Source organism: Parambassis ranga, chromosome 2 (genome assembly GCF_900634625.1).
Source record: "Parambassis ranga chromosome 2, fParRan2.1, whole genome shotgun sequence".
In the NCBI taxonomy this organism is placed as follows: Eukaryota; Metazoa; Chordata; class Actinopteri; family Ambassidae; genus Parambassis; species Parambassis ranga.
The window spans coordinates 4572016-4586731 of NC_041023.1; the positions used below are offsets into that span (position 1 = coordinate 4572016).

The following is a 14716-nucleotide window of genomic DNA, read 5'->3' on the forward strand; positions in this document are numbered from 1 at the left end:
GAAGTCTCCCCCAGCAGATATTGTAAAAGAATTTCACTCAGCCGAGAATCCGCGATACGTTTAGTCATTGTGCTCCTCACGACCAACAGTAAGTGCTGGAAGAAGTCAAGTCAAGTCAAGTCAGCTTTATTGTCAACTCTGCTATATGTGCTGGACATACAGAGAATCGAAATTGCGTTACTCTTCACTCCGCAACATATAACATGTAACTAAAAACTAAAGAAAGAAGAAGAAGAAGAAATATAAAGTGTAAAAAAATGTACCTACAATGAGGCACACACAAAATACAAGGCACATAATGAAGGCACAATGCAGTCAGAGTGCAAAAGATGTATAGTGCAAGTGCAGTTGGCATAATATAAACAGGAATGGTTTAACTTATAACAGCTTATTGAGACTGGTATGAGAGTGCAAAAGATGCAATGGTGCAAGACAGTGCAGTTGGCATAATGTAACAGTCCAGGAATAGTTTAAGTTATAGCAGCTTATATGAGACTGGTGTGACATGACAGGGTAAAAAGTGACTGGTGCACAGAGTTCCTTTGGTAAAGTGGCTGGTACAAAGAGTTCCTATCTTGGGTGGTGGTAGGGGTGAGGGGATGGTGGTAGGGGTAGGGGTAGGGGGGTGGTGTCAGGGAAGGGGGAGAAAGTGGGGCACAGCAGGGAGAGAGTTCAGCTTCCTGACAGCCTGGTGGATGAAGCTGTCCCTCAGTCTGCTGGTCCTGGCCCGGAGGCTGCGCAGTCTCTTTCCTGATGGCAGCAGACTGAAGAAGCGGTGTGAAGGGTGGGTGGGGTCTCCTGTGATGCGGAGGGCCTTTCGGGTGAGACGGCTGTCGTAGAGGTCTTGGAGGGAGGGGAGAGGGACGCCGGTGATCCTCTCAGCTGCTCTCACTATGCGATGAAGCGTCTTCCTGCAGGTGGCGGTGCAGGCTCCGTACCACACAGTGATGCAGCTGGACAGGATGCTCTCAACAGCCCCTCTGTAGAAGGTGCAAACGTAAGACAGGTTGATGTGCACAGACACACATTTAAATGTGGAACTGTCCGGTTTGTTTGTTTTTTCTTTCTGCTGCTGTTCAACAGTAGTAGAGTGAAAACATGCACTAGTGTGTGACATATTCCAGTCACAGGTTCATTTGCACAGACACATTTTTTAACTTTAATAATCACTGATGTGATTTTTCTGAACTTATTTGTCCTGTTTAATTTTAATGTTGACATGCACTGCTTTGTGACCTTAAGAACATTTGAAGGACACAGTTACTTTAAATGTTTGCTTCATTATTATTTTGAAGCAGTTTGTGCATCTTATCAATACATATTTCAAAAATGGCTGGTTGGTGCCTAATCACCAGCTTAACCTGTTAGAATGAAGGAGTTAACTTGACTGATGATTTCTCGGTATCATTTTAGAACAATGTGGCGATTTAGAGTCAAAAACATGTAAGTGCAATTGTCATCAATTAATCGTTATCGGCTAAATGCCACAATTAATCCTGATTATTTTTTTTACCAGTATTGCTTAAGTTAACTACGTCAGTTTCCAGAGTGAAACTACAAACTACAAATGAAATATTGAGTCCCAGTAATGCAAACAAAGACTTCTAAAAAAAGTAAATTTTCAGGTTGACCATAAAAACATGATTTAATTTAACACAGATTATTACATGAATTTTGTTAGAATGTTAGTACAGCATTTTATATATTATATTGCTATAATTTACGCTGCTAAAATAAAAATGAAACAATTATTTTGGAGCTTAAAATAATGGTTATTAGCTATGTTGACATGTGCACCACTACTTGCTGTACCCTGGAGTGACAGCAGGTGGCGGTGGCGTCGCGGAGTCTCACATGTGATAAACAGGAGAGAAACACCGAGGAAGAGGGGACGAAGAAGAAGGCGACCATGTTGATTTAAAGGAAGAAGATACACAATAGAGACGATTTATACCAAGAAAAAAATCAGTTACTAGAGCGAATTGTAAAGAAAGTTGTCGATCAACCGCTCACTGCGCATCCCTTGTAAAATAACAAAGCAAATAAGGTACGTTTCTGGGGACTTTGAAGCGTCCTTTTCTGTTAAAAAAACAACCGAATTGATGTGAACCGACTAGCGCACAGCTAACGTTAACGAGTGGAGTTATTTGTGCGAAACTAGCCTCGAGGCTAGCTGTGTGGGTAGTTGTTCTTTGTTGCATTAGTGAACAGATCACTAAGAATGTAACACGATCAGTGTATTATATCTTTGTCGTTAAAATAATTAGACATATATAGTAGTACTTCTCGTGCTAAAAGTTGTGAAAAGTCAATTACAGGTTTTGCGACGGCTTAGCGAATAGTTAGCATGAAGCTAGCACTGGTGTAGCATTAGCCAACTCTGCTAGCCTGACGTAATTAGTGTTTCTCTTTAGACAGAGTATTAATGCAACCTTGATACAAAAACAAAAGGGACAAATATACGCAGATGACTATAATATTTTCAAGTTAATTCCGGATAAACAAAAAAACATTTGTTTAATCGAAAAGCGTCAAAAGTAAGTTGATGTGTTATCGACTGTAAGCTAACAGTTTGTAGTTGAGCAACCACACAGAGTGTAATGTAATGTAAACATCAACTTTTAGACAGTAGGTATGAACTGTAAGTGATGTTTTAGTCCTCGAACCTTCACTGTAGGTCAGACGTCTTTGGGTTCCGATAATCTGCCACCTGGCAAGTTCACCTGTGCAGCCTCAAACCATTTACTGAGTTAACTGTAAAGCCTTCCGAAGCGGAGCTTTGTTGAACGTGCTTTGTGTTATCTGTGATTTGCATCTGTGACATGCTCAAAGGTCTTTTAAACTAAATTAATCTTAAAAGTAAGCTTCATTTTGAAACCTCATACCTATACATAAACACAGGTGCCTTAAAGTGATCATTGGTCACAAGAGAATAAAGCTTCTTTAGGGGTCATTCTGGAGCTGTACGATCAATTAGACAATCAGAAATCATTTTAAACTAATACAAGTCATTCTAATGCTTTGTTTTCTGCATATGTTTGAGTCTTCCTGGATTGATGTTCATATGTTTGGCCTGGCTTTCTTTCAGGTGACAGGTTTGAGTTGTTGGCTTTGACTTTGAGGAGGCAGCGGGTTGATCAGAGCCACACTCGCACACTTCACAGACCGAACTGAAGACCTGTGGTGTCGACGGAGAGAAGGTCAAACACCCGGAGGCGAAAGGAAAAACGCACGCATATACATACACACACACACGCACACACACTGAAGACTCAACAAGGGCGGAAAGCTGTTTTGGCTTTGGACTAAATAACCCCCCTTGTATCATCTGCAATTTCAGGATTCTTTTTTTCACACGTGGAGCAACAAATACCCACACAGTGGAAATAAGCATTACAAACTATATGATTTTGGGGAAAGACTTGTACAAAGTTGGACATCCATTTTTCAAGAACAGAGATATTGAGAAACTCTTGAGGACTCAAAGTGGAAATAAGAAATATTGTTCAAATAAGAAAGAGAAGTTTAAGTTTTGAAAGAAGATTATACTGAAGCTATTCCCCAAGTTCAGATTGCCTTAGTTGTTCTATTTCAGGACTTGGACTGCTTTGATACTTGTTCACATATAATTTTTCTATATTGTGGACAAGTAGGTTCATGCATATGAATGCAAATTTCTCTTCATTTTGAAGAGCTCTTGTGTAAAAAAAAGTTTTTTTTTTTCGTTGTTCTTGTACGTCAGTCACTCTGTTGTTGAAGGGGACCGAACTGAACGTACATGTGTATATGTAAATACTACAAATCCACTTCTGTTGTAAAAGCTTTGGACTTAAAGAATAGAGAATATTGTTTGTTAATGCTTTATTAATCTTTTTTACTTTTGAAGAGAATTTTTAAGAGAAAAGCCTAAGAAGCAAAAATCTTATACGTGGAAGTTACAAAAAAAAAAAAAAACAAAACAAAAAAACAACAAAAGCAGGAAAAAATGGCAACTGCCAGAACAGAAAACGTTGGCCCGGTCGTCATGGGACTAAACAAACAGAACGGGCAGCTCAGAGGACAGACCAAACCAGCTTCGGTCCAACAAGCACCCACAACTCAAGGAAAGCCTTTGGGTGCTTTGCAGAAAGCAGGCGGCGCTCCTCAGGACGGAGGAGGCATCAAGTTTGGAGATGACTGGAAAAAGAGCCTGAAGCTCCCGCCCAAAGACAACAGGGTCAAAACCTCAGTGAGTCACACAGCTTCTTATCAACGTCTTAACTTCAAACTAGTCTTCTGCTGTCAGCTTAACCCACTGTGTGTCCCCTGCAGGATGTGACATCCACTAAGGGAAATGAGTTTGAAGATTACTGTCTGAAGAGAGAACTCCTGATGGGCATCTTTGAGATGGGCTGGGAGAAACCTTCCCCTATTCAAGTATGAACTTCTTAACAAAAAACTAAAGTAGTTTTAAATGCTGCCTCCACATTTGGTGAGGAAAAACTCTTTGTTGGCTTTTTATTGGACACCAAGTGTAAACTACAAGCCATAATCCCTGAGGTTGTATCATGAAGCCAGCAGTCCTGTAAGTGTTTTGATGATATTGGCTCCTTACAGGAGGAGAGCATTCCCATCGCCCTGTCTGGGCGGGACATTCTGGCTCGAGCGAAGAATGGAACAGGAAAAAGTGGAGCCTATCTCATCCCACTGCTGGAGAGGATAGACCTGAAGAAAGACCACATACAGGGTGAGATGCTGCCCTCGGTTACTTTCCTTAACGGAAGCTTTGTTCTCTTATCATTTATTGTTTTTGTAACTTTTTTTTCCAGCCATTGTCATGGTGCCCACCCGTGAGCTGGCCCTGCAGGTGAGCCAGATCTGCATCCAGATCAGCAAACACTTGGGAGGAGTGAAAGTCATGGCCACCACCGGGGGCACCAACCTACGAGACGACATCATGCGCCTGGATGAAACTGGTAAAGATCCACTCTGCGTTCACACGAACCAGCTACAGCTGCACACACTGTGTCTGTGTATCCTCAGTTAAACGCTGTGTTTTCTTTATCAGTGCATGTGGTCATTGCCACGCCGGGCAGGATCTTGGACTTGATAAAGAAGGGAGTGGCAAAGGTGGACAGAGTCCAGATGATGGTGATGGATGAGGTAAATGTCATGATGGAAGTGTTGTGATAGTGACAGTGTTTCAGGTTGGAACAGAGCTGCTACATTTTAAAACGTCTCCTCTCCCTTCAGGCGGATAAGCTGCTGTCTCAGGACTTTGTGGTGCTTATCGAGGATATCATTAGCTTCCTGGCCAAGAACAGGCAGATCCTGCTCTACTCTGCAACCTTCCCCATCAGCGTGCAGAAGTTCATGGTGAGCAGTCGGCTAATTGCTGCACCACTCGGCCAGCCTGCTGGCCCGGGGCCACTTGGCACTGTGTGCGGCTCACGCTGCAGACTGAGCCGCTCTCCCACTGCACCCAGATCTGTTCGGCTGTTTTCATCTACAACAGCTTAAGCTACCATCCACAGGATGTTATTGCTTGGATAGTTGGCCTTTTGAAACGCTTTCTTCTTTGTAATGTTATCATGCAAACACAGTTTTAATCCCCTGCAGTGCACTAAAAACAAAAACTTGACAGTGTGAGTTTAAAAGCACCATTTAAACCTTCCATGTCCCCGCTGCAGGCCAAGCACCTTCAGAAACCCTATGAGATCAACCTGATGGAGGAGCTGACTCTGAAGGGCATTACTCAGTACTACGCCTACGTCACTGAGAGGCAGAAAGTCCACTGCCTCAACACGCTCTTCTCCAGGGTAACTGACCGCGCTCACGTTCTTTCTCTCACATCAACAAAGGGTTGTGTTGCTTTAGATGTTGAAAACGATGGTTGTGTTTCTCTCTGTCACAGCTTCAGATCAACCAGTCAATCATCTTCTGCAACTCCACCCAGAGGGTGGAGCTCCTGGCCAAGAAGATCACTCAGCTGGGCTACTCCTGCTTCTACATCCACGCTAAAATGATGCAGGTGAGGGCGAGGATGAAACGCTTGGGTTTGTAGAACAATAGGTTGGTTTGTGTTTTCACAGTGTTTTTTTTTTTTTTTTTTCAGGAATACAGGAACCGTGTGTTCCACGACTTCAGAAATGGACTGTGCAGAAACCTGGTCTGCACCGGTGAGCTTGTCACACATGTCGAGAAAACCCTCAGAAATCAGGGCCTGTTGTGGCATCAGTGTGATCTTCTGTCTTTCTCCAATAGATCTTTTCACCCGAGGAATCGACATCCAGGCCGTCAACGTGGTCATCAACTTCGACTTCCCCAAGAACGCTGAAACGTACCTGCATCGTATCGGAAGATCAGGTACGGTGTTCATAAGGAAAGAAAACAGACCTGACAGCATGACTGTGTTTATACTTATGACCTCTTGTTCCTCAGGGAGGTTTGGTCACCTGGGCCTGGCCATAAATCTGATCACATCCGAGGACCGCTTCAACCTGAAGGCCATCGAAGACCAGCTGGTGACTGACATCAAGCCCATTCCCAGCAGCATCGACAAGAGCCTGTATGTGGCCGAGTTCCACTCGGCCAACGCCGACTGCGACGTGGAGGAGGTCGAGGAGAAACCGGGACGCCAGCAGGACAGCACCTAAAGCAGGTGAGGTGCTTTCTGGTGACGTCAGTGATGATGATGATGGTTTGAAGAGCTGCCCTCCTAACCTGAGTTTTGTCTCCTTCCCTCAGAACAGTAAGACACAACCGGGCTTTTGCACAGACATCAGCGCTTGCACACAGGCTTCAGGCAACTCTTCATTTCCACACGTCTGTTTTTTATTTTTTTGTTTCTTTTCCCAGAGCCTGTCAAATGGATGTAAAGGTTTTTATTTTTCTGAGCTTTTCCTCAGAGGGCTGCCTCATTATTTTACTGACTGAGCGAGTTACGCCACATCGTTTTGCACCAAACTGGACCGCTGATCCCGCGTACACCGTTTCCTCAAATTAAAATGTGTTAGTGAGCATGTGCTGGTGTAAATGAGACGGCAGAGTGTCAGAGCTGTTTTGAACCCGCCGTCCTTGGAGACCTGTTTTCTCTGCCAGCAGTGAGGTCGGCCCGTTTTTTTTAACATTTACAATGGTGCGTTCACACCAGCCGTCGTCCTGTCCGCTTACACTGCTGTTGTCACTTAAGTGCCTTACTTACTCCCATGTGCACTCATCCATTTCTAGCCTGCTGTTGTCCGTTACGCAGCAGAGTACGAGCACAAAGATGAATTTGATAGTAATCCCAGTTTATTTAAACATCAGTTATGCAAGGGGACACACACACACGGCTCAAACATCTGAAACCATTCTGAATGTGAACGTTGCAATAATAATAATAAAAAAAAGAGGGCAGCTTTATTTAAATACTCCGTGACTGTTTTCCCTTTCACAATAAATAAAACATGAGCAGAGCTAATGTGAGGAGACGGCCTAAAGACACAAGCCCCCGTACTGACTCATGTATGTGGGCCTGCAGCCACACACGGTGCGGCATGGGGACGGAGACGCAGCTTCACGCCGTTACATTACGCTGGTGACGTCGCCTGCAGACAGCTGCACTTTACACTAAAAAAAACACACATATACAAACACACACATTTGGCTGGTGAACACTGAAATCTGTTGGCCCCTGGAGCTGGTGAATGAAAGCTGGTTTCCTGTCCTGCAGAGGACTGATGCATCAGAGGCAGGTTCACATCAGCTCTGACAGTCAGCTGATGATTGAGAATCAACAGGTCCATGTTTGGTGCAAAACTTTTCTCTTTCCTTTCATCTTCAGATTTATTTTTTTTAGTTAATGTTGTGCAAAACAAACCCCGTCATGACAAATTTCCAGTTGGTGAATGTATCAGTTGCCATGTTGACCCTGCAGCCCAGCGGTTGAATGCCAAGCTCTAAAAGCATATTAGACAGTCGTCATGTCTGCTGTTGCTGCTGGAAGTGCTCAGACTTGATGAGTGGACCACAAACAAATTCACAAAAATACAATTATTTTCTTCCTCAGCAGCAGCAGCAGTGATGAGACATTTTTTTTCCTCCCCTGGCACAGCTTTGTTTGACTAAAAAATGTGAGGATTATCTGTCGTCAGGGGCGTTCTCTGTGTTTTGAAAGCAAAATTGTAGCATCTTTGAACAGGCAGCTGTGACTTGTTTTGTCCTCCCCCTTACAGAGCGCCACTAATGATATAAGAAGAAAAAGACATAAAAAGAAAGTATTTTTGCTTTTTAAGATGTATTTTTGTTGCTTAAAGCTCTTTGGACGGAGGGAGCACTGTGAGGCTTTAGCACTGGGTCCTGTCTGGAGGGTTTTTGTTTTTATTTTATGGGTGAGTTTTGCAGAAGCCAAGTGTTTTATCAGATGCTCTCTCTGGGCATCTTGAATTGTTCCTTCTCTCTGGTGCTCAAAGCAGGAAATCAAAGCATTGATTTAGGGGTGTTTTAAGTCCCAGAGAGACCCACAGGGGCGAGTGTCTGGAAACCGTCGAAGCACTGTGATCTTCTGGATCCTGTTCCGTGTTCGTGTGCCGGACGATCAGAGCGCTGCGATTTCGTTTTCTGCAGCTCAAATCTTTTATTTTTTCCACTAGGGCAATCTTTATACGAGGTGTTATGAATCATTTTGAGGAAACAAAAATTGTAAATGATTCATTGTTTACACTAGTCGTTTACAATTACAAAAAAAATACTTTGCTTCATGGGTGGAGGAGGAGGAATAGGAGGAGGAGGAGGGTTTTTTTTCCTTGAAATGGATTTTCAGGATTTACATTGAAGCAAAACCAAAAACGTGGAATGTTGTGTGTGTGTGTGTGCATGAGGAGAGGTGTGTGTGTGTGAGAAAGAGATGCAGGTCTGAGTGATGAAGTGTGTGTGCAGCCTGAGTTTTGTTCAGAATCGTTACGTTTGCACGCAGCTCTGTGTGAACGGCTTTGGGACTCGCGGTCCTGCGAGCCGTCTGAAGCTGCCTGTAAACGTGCTGAGTCTTTTTTTTGTGTGTGTGTTTTTGTTGGCGACGTTCGATGTCTTGAATGTGGGCATGGGTGTTTACAGCTGTCAGGAATGTGTTTTTTTTCTTTCTCTCATATTTGTGGACAAAAAAAAATAATTTCTAATAAGAAATTTTTGATATTTTTCTTCCATATCAGTGTTTCAGTGTTTTAAATCGCATCCCTGACAGACATCCAGCATCTCCTCTGTGACACACAATGAGCAGGACTGCTTAAAGCCGAACTTTCTGTGGTTAAGTTAGATTTTTGCAATATATTGGAGTAGCGTATTAGTGCCATATGTTTAAAAACAGTTGGAGCCAGGTGTGGTGTGGTGGTGAGCAGCAGTAGAAGGGGAGAAGTGTCAAAAATTAATGAACAAAAATCTTTTCTGTGACTTATTCAATATTGGGTTTTTTTTTTCTCTACAAATGTCCTCTTCATTTTTGTAGGCATCAAAAATGAGTCGCTAAATGAGAACCTGTGTTTATTTGGAGCATTTTGAGACCACAGACCTTGTTTTGGTGAGAAATATGCTGATCATTGTGCCAGAAAAATGATTTGTATACGTGTTTAAAACAAACAAAAACCAAATTTCCCAGTCAGGGGTCACAGAGGAGGTTGTGATGGATGTAGCTGTGAATGTTGAGTCAATGTTGGTTTCTGTCATCTGGTGGTGTCTTCGTCTGTGTGTGTGCACTCCACCCTGGAGTGATGATGGGGGGGGGCGGGGGGTTGTTTGTTGGAAAATTTGTTTAAAACCTTTAAAAAGAAAAGTCCGGGGAGCTGGGTGAGGGTCTGGGTCTGGGTGAGGGTCTGGGTACACGATGGGAGAGCTGCTTCTGCAAATTCTCAGTAGGCGGACAAAAAAAAAACACCTTGTGTAGTATTAAAGGCTGCGTTGCCGCTAATGATTCTACTGTGCGTAGCTGAATTTGAATTGGACCTCTCAGTTTGCTGCACTAATGTAGACTCACCCACACTGCCCGAGGTTTCTGCCAAATTTAAAGATGCACTCAGCAGATTTGGTGTAGTGAGCTGAGGATAAAATTACAGCAGCGTTTCTCTGAAACATGGATTAAAAAAAACAAACCGGGGTCTAAATTTTCAGTTTAAATGTAGCCGAGCAGTGTTTTCTCTACAATATGGAGACAAATGAGTGGTTATGTCCCTTATTACTCAGTTAGTTCCTCCTCTTTTTAAAAAAAAACCATAACCTTTCAGCTGTCAGGTTTTTTTGTATGCACATCAGCGGCCATGTTTCTCCCCTAAAAAATTGCAATAGTAGATATTTAACAGGATTATTTTCCACTTTGATGCCATTTAGGACTGAGTAATTGACTTTGAATGGGTAATCCTGGAAAACATGTCACTCTTACATTGTTAGTTTTTAATGCTTTTGTTTTCTGTAACTAAAAAGAGGCACAAGGTCTGTGTTAATCACTCTGTCCTCTATTGTTGTAACATGGAAACACATGCAGGGGCTACAAAATTCAATAAATTGACCTGAACTTTACTTTGTCTGACTCCTTTTATTTCTGTTATTGAGCCGTCACATGGTTTAAATGGAGAGTTATAGTGACATAACTCTCAGAACCTTTTACTATGTACAGATGCACCTCATTAACTTTCCTGCTTGCATTTACATGACTTTTACCATGTGTAAGGTTTGTGGTCTTTACTTTACTTTACGAAGTATCTCAAACCGCAATACCACAGTTGGCCAGCAGGGGCTGCCTCTGAACTACTCAGTGGAAAAACAATGCCAGCAAATAGTGTCGTTGGCATGTTTTTCTTGTAAAAATATTAATTAAATATTTAAAATATATATTTAGTATACTATTAAGTAATATATATTGGTAAATGGATGAGCGTGGTTAATAATCAATACACATACATAAATATAGATACGATCATTACAAACTTTTACATAAAAAACAAAACTGCCTTATACATTATAATTCAGTTATTTTAAAAAGTATTTTTTATGCATTATTGTACCTAAACAACCAATACAATATTCCGCCACTAAACTACAGGGGCGCTCTACTAAAAACTTCACACACTTCTTCTTCGGTGGTGCTGTTGGAGTCAACTTCCGGCTGCATCGTCCTCTGGAAGCCACAACGTGAGTGTCTATCGCTAGCTGTGTGTTTTATTTAAGGGGCTGTTTCATGCTAATGTGTTTGCTTTTATTCCTTTTATCGCTCAGAGGGAATTTTGTTTTCCTTTATTAGCTTTAGCTGTGTGTGTCAGCTGCGGGTTAGAAAGCTAGCAAGCGGGCTAAGCTGTGCTAAGGAGCAAGCTAGGCTAACGGTGTCAGTGGCTTATGTGAACCAGGTTTCATTCAAAAAGACACGAGTAATATCTCCTGAAGGCGGCGGCTGTTGAACAGTGTTCCATCATATTTAGGTCACACAGCAGCGTCGCTAACAAGAGCTAACCAGTTTTTTTTATGTTTGTTACATTTTTAGCCCCACATGAATGAGATGTGGTGTGTGAAAGGTTAAAGGGACACTCCACCCTTTGTACACGTTCAGATTTCTGTTACTTAACCTCTGACACGCTTTGCTTTCCAAACTCTAATATGAGAAGCCTGGTAAACAGCGTATTCCTCCACCTTGATTAAATATAAATACAATATTTAATAATCAATTCCATAATAAACTGTAATGCTGCTGTTATATACAGTACTTGACCTTATATAAAAACATATGTGTATGTGTCACTAAGCCCTGTATGAACAGCAGTGGTACTGATTGTCAGTCGCCCTTTTTCTCTGTTTCGTCCCTGAACCTTCAGGATGGGCAGTGTCCTGGCTGCCAGCTCCCCCAACCCTCCTCCACCAGCAGCCTCTGGCAGTGCTGCCACTCCCGGGTTGACGGTGCCACCGGGCTTCAGTATGCCTCCGGTTTCTCCGGTTATCCCCCCAGCCGGGGAAGCCTCTGGGCAGCAGCAGGAGGCTGAAAGCCCTTTGCCCAACCCAGGCACATTTGATGAGTGTCATCGCAAATGCAAAGGTAGTTGGACCACACTGAAAAAAATGTGTTATCACCTGATCATGCATCTTATCTGCGTCTGTGCTTCTCCCCCCAGAGGTGTTTCCTATGCAGATGGAAGGTGTCAGGCTAGTTGTTAACAAGGGTCTAAGCAATCACTTCCAGGTCAGCCTCTTAAACATCTAAGGCAGTGTCATTCAGAACACACTCTGCTGCTCTCTCTCACACTGTTCACCTGTCCCTGCAGGTGAATCACACAGTGCTGCTGAGCACTACAGGAGATTCCAGCTACAGGTTTGGAGCCACATATGTCGGCGCAAAGCAGACCAGTCCTGCAGAGGTATGCAGCAGCTACTTCCACGTGCCTGTTCTCCCCTTTGTACTGTTATGACCAGCTTCATTGAAGCTTTGTTGTTCAGTTTTTTCCAGTCATGGTGGGAGACATGGACAACAGCGGCAGTCTAAACGCCCAAATCATCCACCAGATCACCAACGGAATCCGATCCAAAGTGGCCTTCCAGGTAATGTGTTACAAAGCTGTTACACATCATGATCTGCTGTGCTTTGCTATGTTTTGTCTTTGCTGACTGCTGCATTAAATCCCTCAGACACAACAACACAAGTTTGTGAACTGGCAGGGTGACGCTGAGTTCAAAGGAGAAGACTTCACTGCAACAGTCACATTTGGAAATCCAGACGTCCTCGTTGGATCTGGTAGGTCGTCACTGTTTGGTAACGCGAGTTTTCATTTGATTGTTGTGTTATAGTTATGTTTCTGAGCGCCTCCTGCTGCTGTTCACCTGTCAGGTATCATCGTCACACACTACCTCCAGTCCATAACGCCTGCTCTGGCTTTGGGAGGGGAGCTGGTTTACCACCGCAGGCCAGGAGAGGAGGGCTCCGTCATGTCTTTAGTTGGCAGATATACAGGTCAGACACAGTGTGAGCATGTGTTGTGTATTCTGACTTATCACCGCCTGCATCCTAACAATTAAAATTCCCTGTGTGCAGGCAGCAACTACATCGCCACGCTGACACTGGGCGCAGCAGGAGCTCACGCATCATACTACCACAAAGCCAACGATCAGGTAACCTGTGTGTTTCTGCTCCTTTCCTTGTGCCTTTGTCTTCATGTAACCGTCTCTGCTCTTCAACAGCTGCAGGTCGGCGTGGAGTTCGAGGCGAGCACCCGCATGCAGGACACCAGTGTATCATTCGGCTACCAGCTAGATGTGCCTAAAGCTAATTTACAGTTTAAAGGTATGTGTGTGTATATTTATCTTATGGATGGATTATGATGGTTAGTGTGCTAATCTAAACCCCAGCTGCTAGCTTAGCTATTTTTACTAACCACCCTTCCTGTTTCAGGTTCAGTAGACAGTAACTGGATCGTCGGTGCTACGTTAGAGAAGAAGCTGCTCCCGCTGCCGCTCTCTCTGGTCCTCTGCTCCTTCCTCAACCACCGCAAAAACAAGTTCCAGTGCGGGTTCGGCGTCACCATCGGTTAGACTGACCCTCGTCAGCCCACAGACCGTCACACTATGCTGTGTACGCCGCAGGCGTCCACCGTCATCACGTCATTGGTTAATCCCCGATAATGTTTCATCATGTGGTGAATAGAAGCTAATAACTTAAAAGACAAATTCCCTGAATGATCAGTAGTGTATCAAAGAATGCGATTGGTCTGGATGTCCTCGACTCACAGCCAACAGAACGACGCGTCAGACGGCGTCGCTGCAGACGTGCAGAGCTCTTTGTTTCTGTCATGGAGGTCCGTGCCTGTTGAGTTTTGTTTGTATTGTTTTTTTTTTTTTTACTGAAGAGTCTCAGTGTGCAGTGAGTGAACTGGTGTTAAATGGTGATTTATTGGTTGTAAACCAAGACGTTTACCAGCGGATAAGGAAGGAGTGTACTGTACTGTGTTCACATGTCCACAATCCCATCTCTTGTTTGTTGCCTTTTTTATGTTACATGCATATGGAACCGTATATATGACTGTATATACCTCTTGGAAACTGGTAAATACCATTTCTTACAAAACCTCCAGTGTCTCAGAGTTTCCTTGAGGTGATTATTAATCATTGACCTGAGGTGAGGCTGTTACCCTAGGTAAGGTACTTATTAAATGATGTTTGAAACGTGCTGTTGATGGTGCACAGGTGTTTTGAATAAGCCTTAACTGTGAAACCTGCCGCACATTAATCATCCACAGTCTTCTCAGCTGTTGCCCATGAACCTTGTTAGAGTTTTTTTTCCATCAGATGTTTCTTCCTCACTTTTGATTGCACAGCATATATTTTCAGTCAATGTGTAACAGCAACAGTATTTTGTGGTCGTGTTGGTGTTTAGTTTTATTATTTGAATGTGTTTATTTGATGACATTATTTCTGCAATTATTATTTTTCAGATTTTGAGTGTGTATTTTTGGTGTGTGGGGTTAGGTTATGTGAATATTCCTTCTCTGTTGTTTGTTTGTCTTTGTTGAGACGGACGGGAAGTGACGCGAGGCGCTGGGCGCGGGTTGTTACTGTGTGTGCCGAGTCGGAGTTATCAAAGACAGAAGTAGATGCAGAGCCGTGGAACCTTCTTTCTTCTGCCCCCGCAGCACATTACCGACCTCATCCACACCAAAACAGAGGGCGACAGATGATTTACCTTCAGTTTGATGTAAATAAAGAGACTGAAAGAATGAGTGATTTAACCCTTTAC

The 14716-nt window shown here is 43.3% G+C and overlaps 2 protein-coding genes across 3 annotated transcripts; both read left to right on the forward strand.

Moving 5' to 3' along the window:
* The first annotated feature begins 1867 nt into the window (after positions 1-1867).
* On the forward strand, positions 1868-10524 carry LOC114453265 (probable ATP-dependent RNA helicase ddx6). Of its 2 annotated transcripts, none has more exons than XM_028433078.1 (13): positions 1868-2047; positions 3089-4228; positions 4312-4416; positions 4597-4726; positions 4809-4955; positions 5048-5142; positions 5233-5355; positions 5670-5798; positions 5894-6010; positions 6095-6158; positions 6244-6345; positions 6421-6640; positions 6727-10524. In XM_028433078.1, the coding sequence occupies exons 2-12, from the start codon at positions 3986-3988 to the stop codon at positions 6633-6635; spliced, it is 1470 nt and encodes a 489-aa protein (XP_028288879.1). In that variant the 5' UTR covers positions 1868-2047; positions 3089-3985; the 3' UTR covers positions 6636-6640; positions 6727-10524. The 2 variants fall into 2 exon arrangements, with proteins under 2 accessions (XP_028288879.1, XP_028288887.1); XM_028433086.1 differs by having other exon boundaries at positions 6732-10524.
* Positions 10525-11093: 569 nt separating this feature from the next.
* tomm40l (translocase of outer mitochondrial membrane 40 homolog, like) lies at positions 11094-14693 on the forward strand. The gene is made up of 10 exons (XM_028433561.1): positions 11094-11136; positions 11811-12028; positions 12105-12172; positions 12255-12347; positions 12427-12528; positions 12616-12721; positions 12815-12937; positions 13019-13095; positions 13165-13267; positions 13376-14693. Exons 2-10 carry the CDS (start codon positions 11812-11814, stop codon positions 13513-13515), a joined length of 1029 nt encoding a protein of 342 aa, XP_028289362.1. The 5' UTR covers positions 11094-11136; position 11811; the 3' UTR covers positions 13516-14693.
* Positions 14694-14716: the final 23 nt, after the last annotated feature.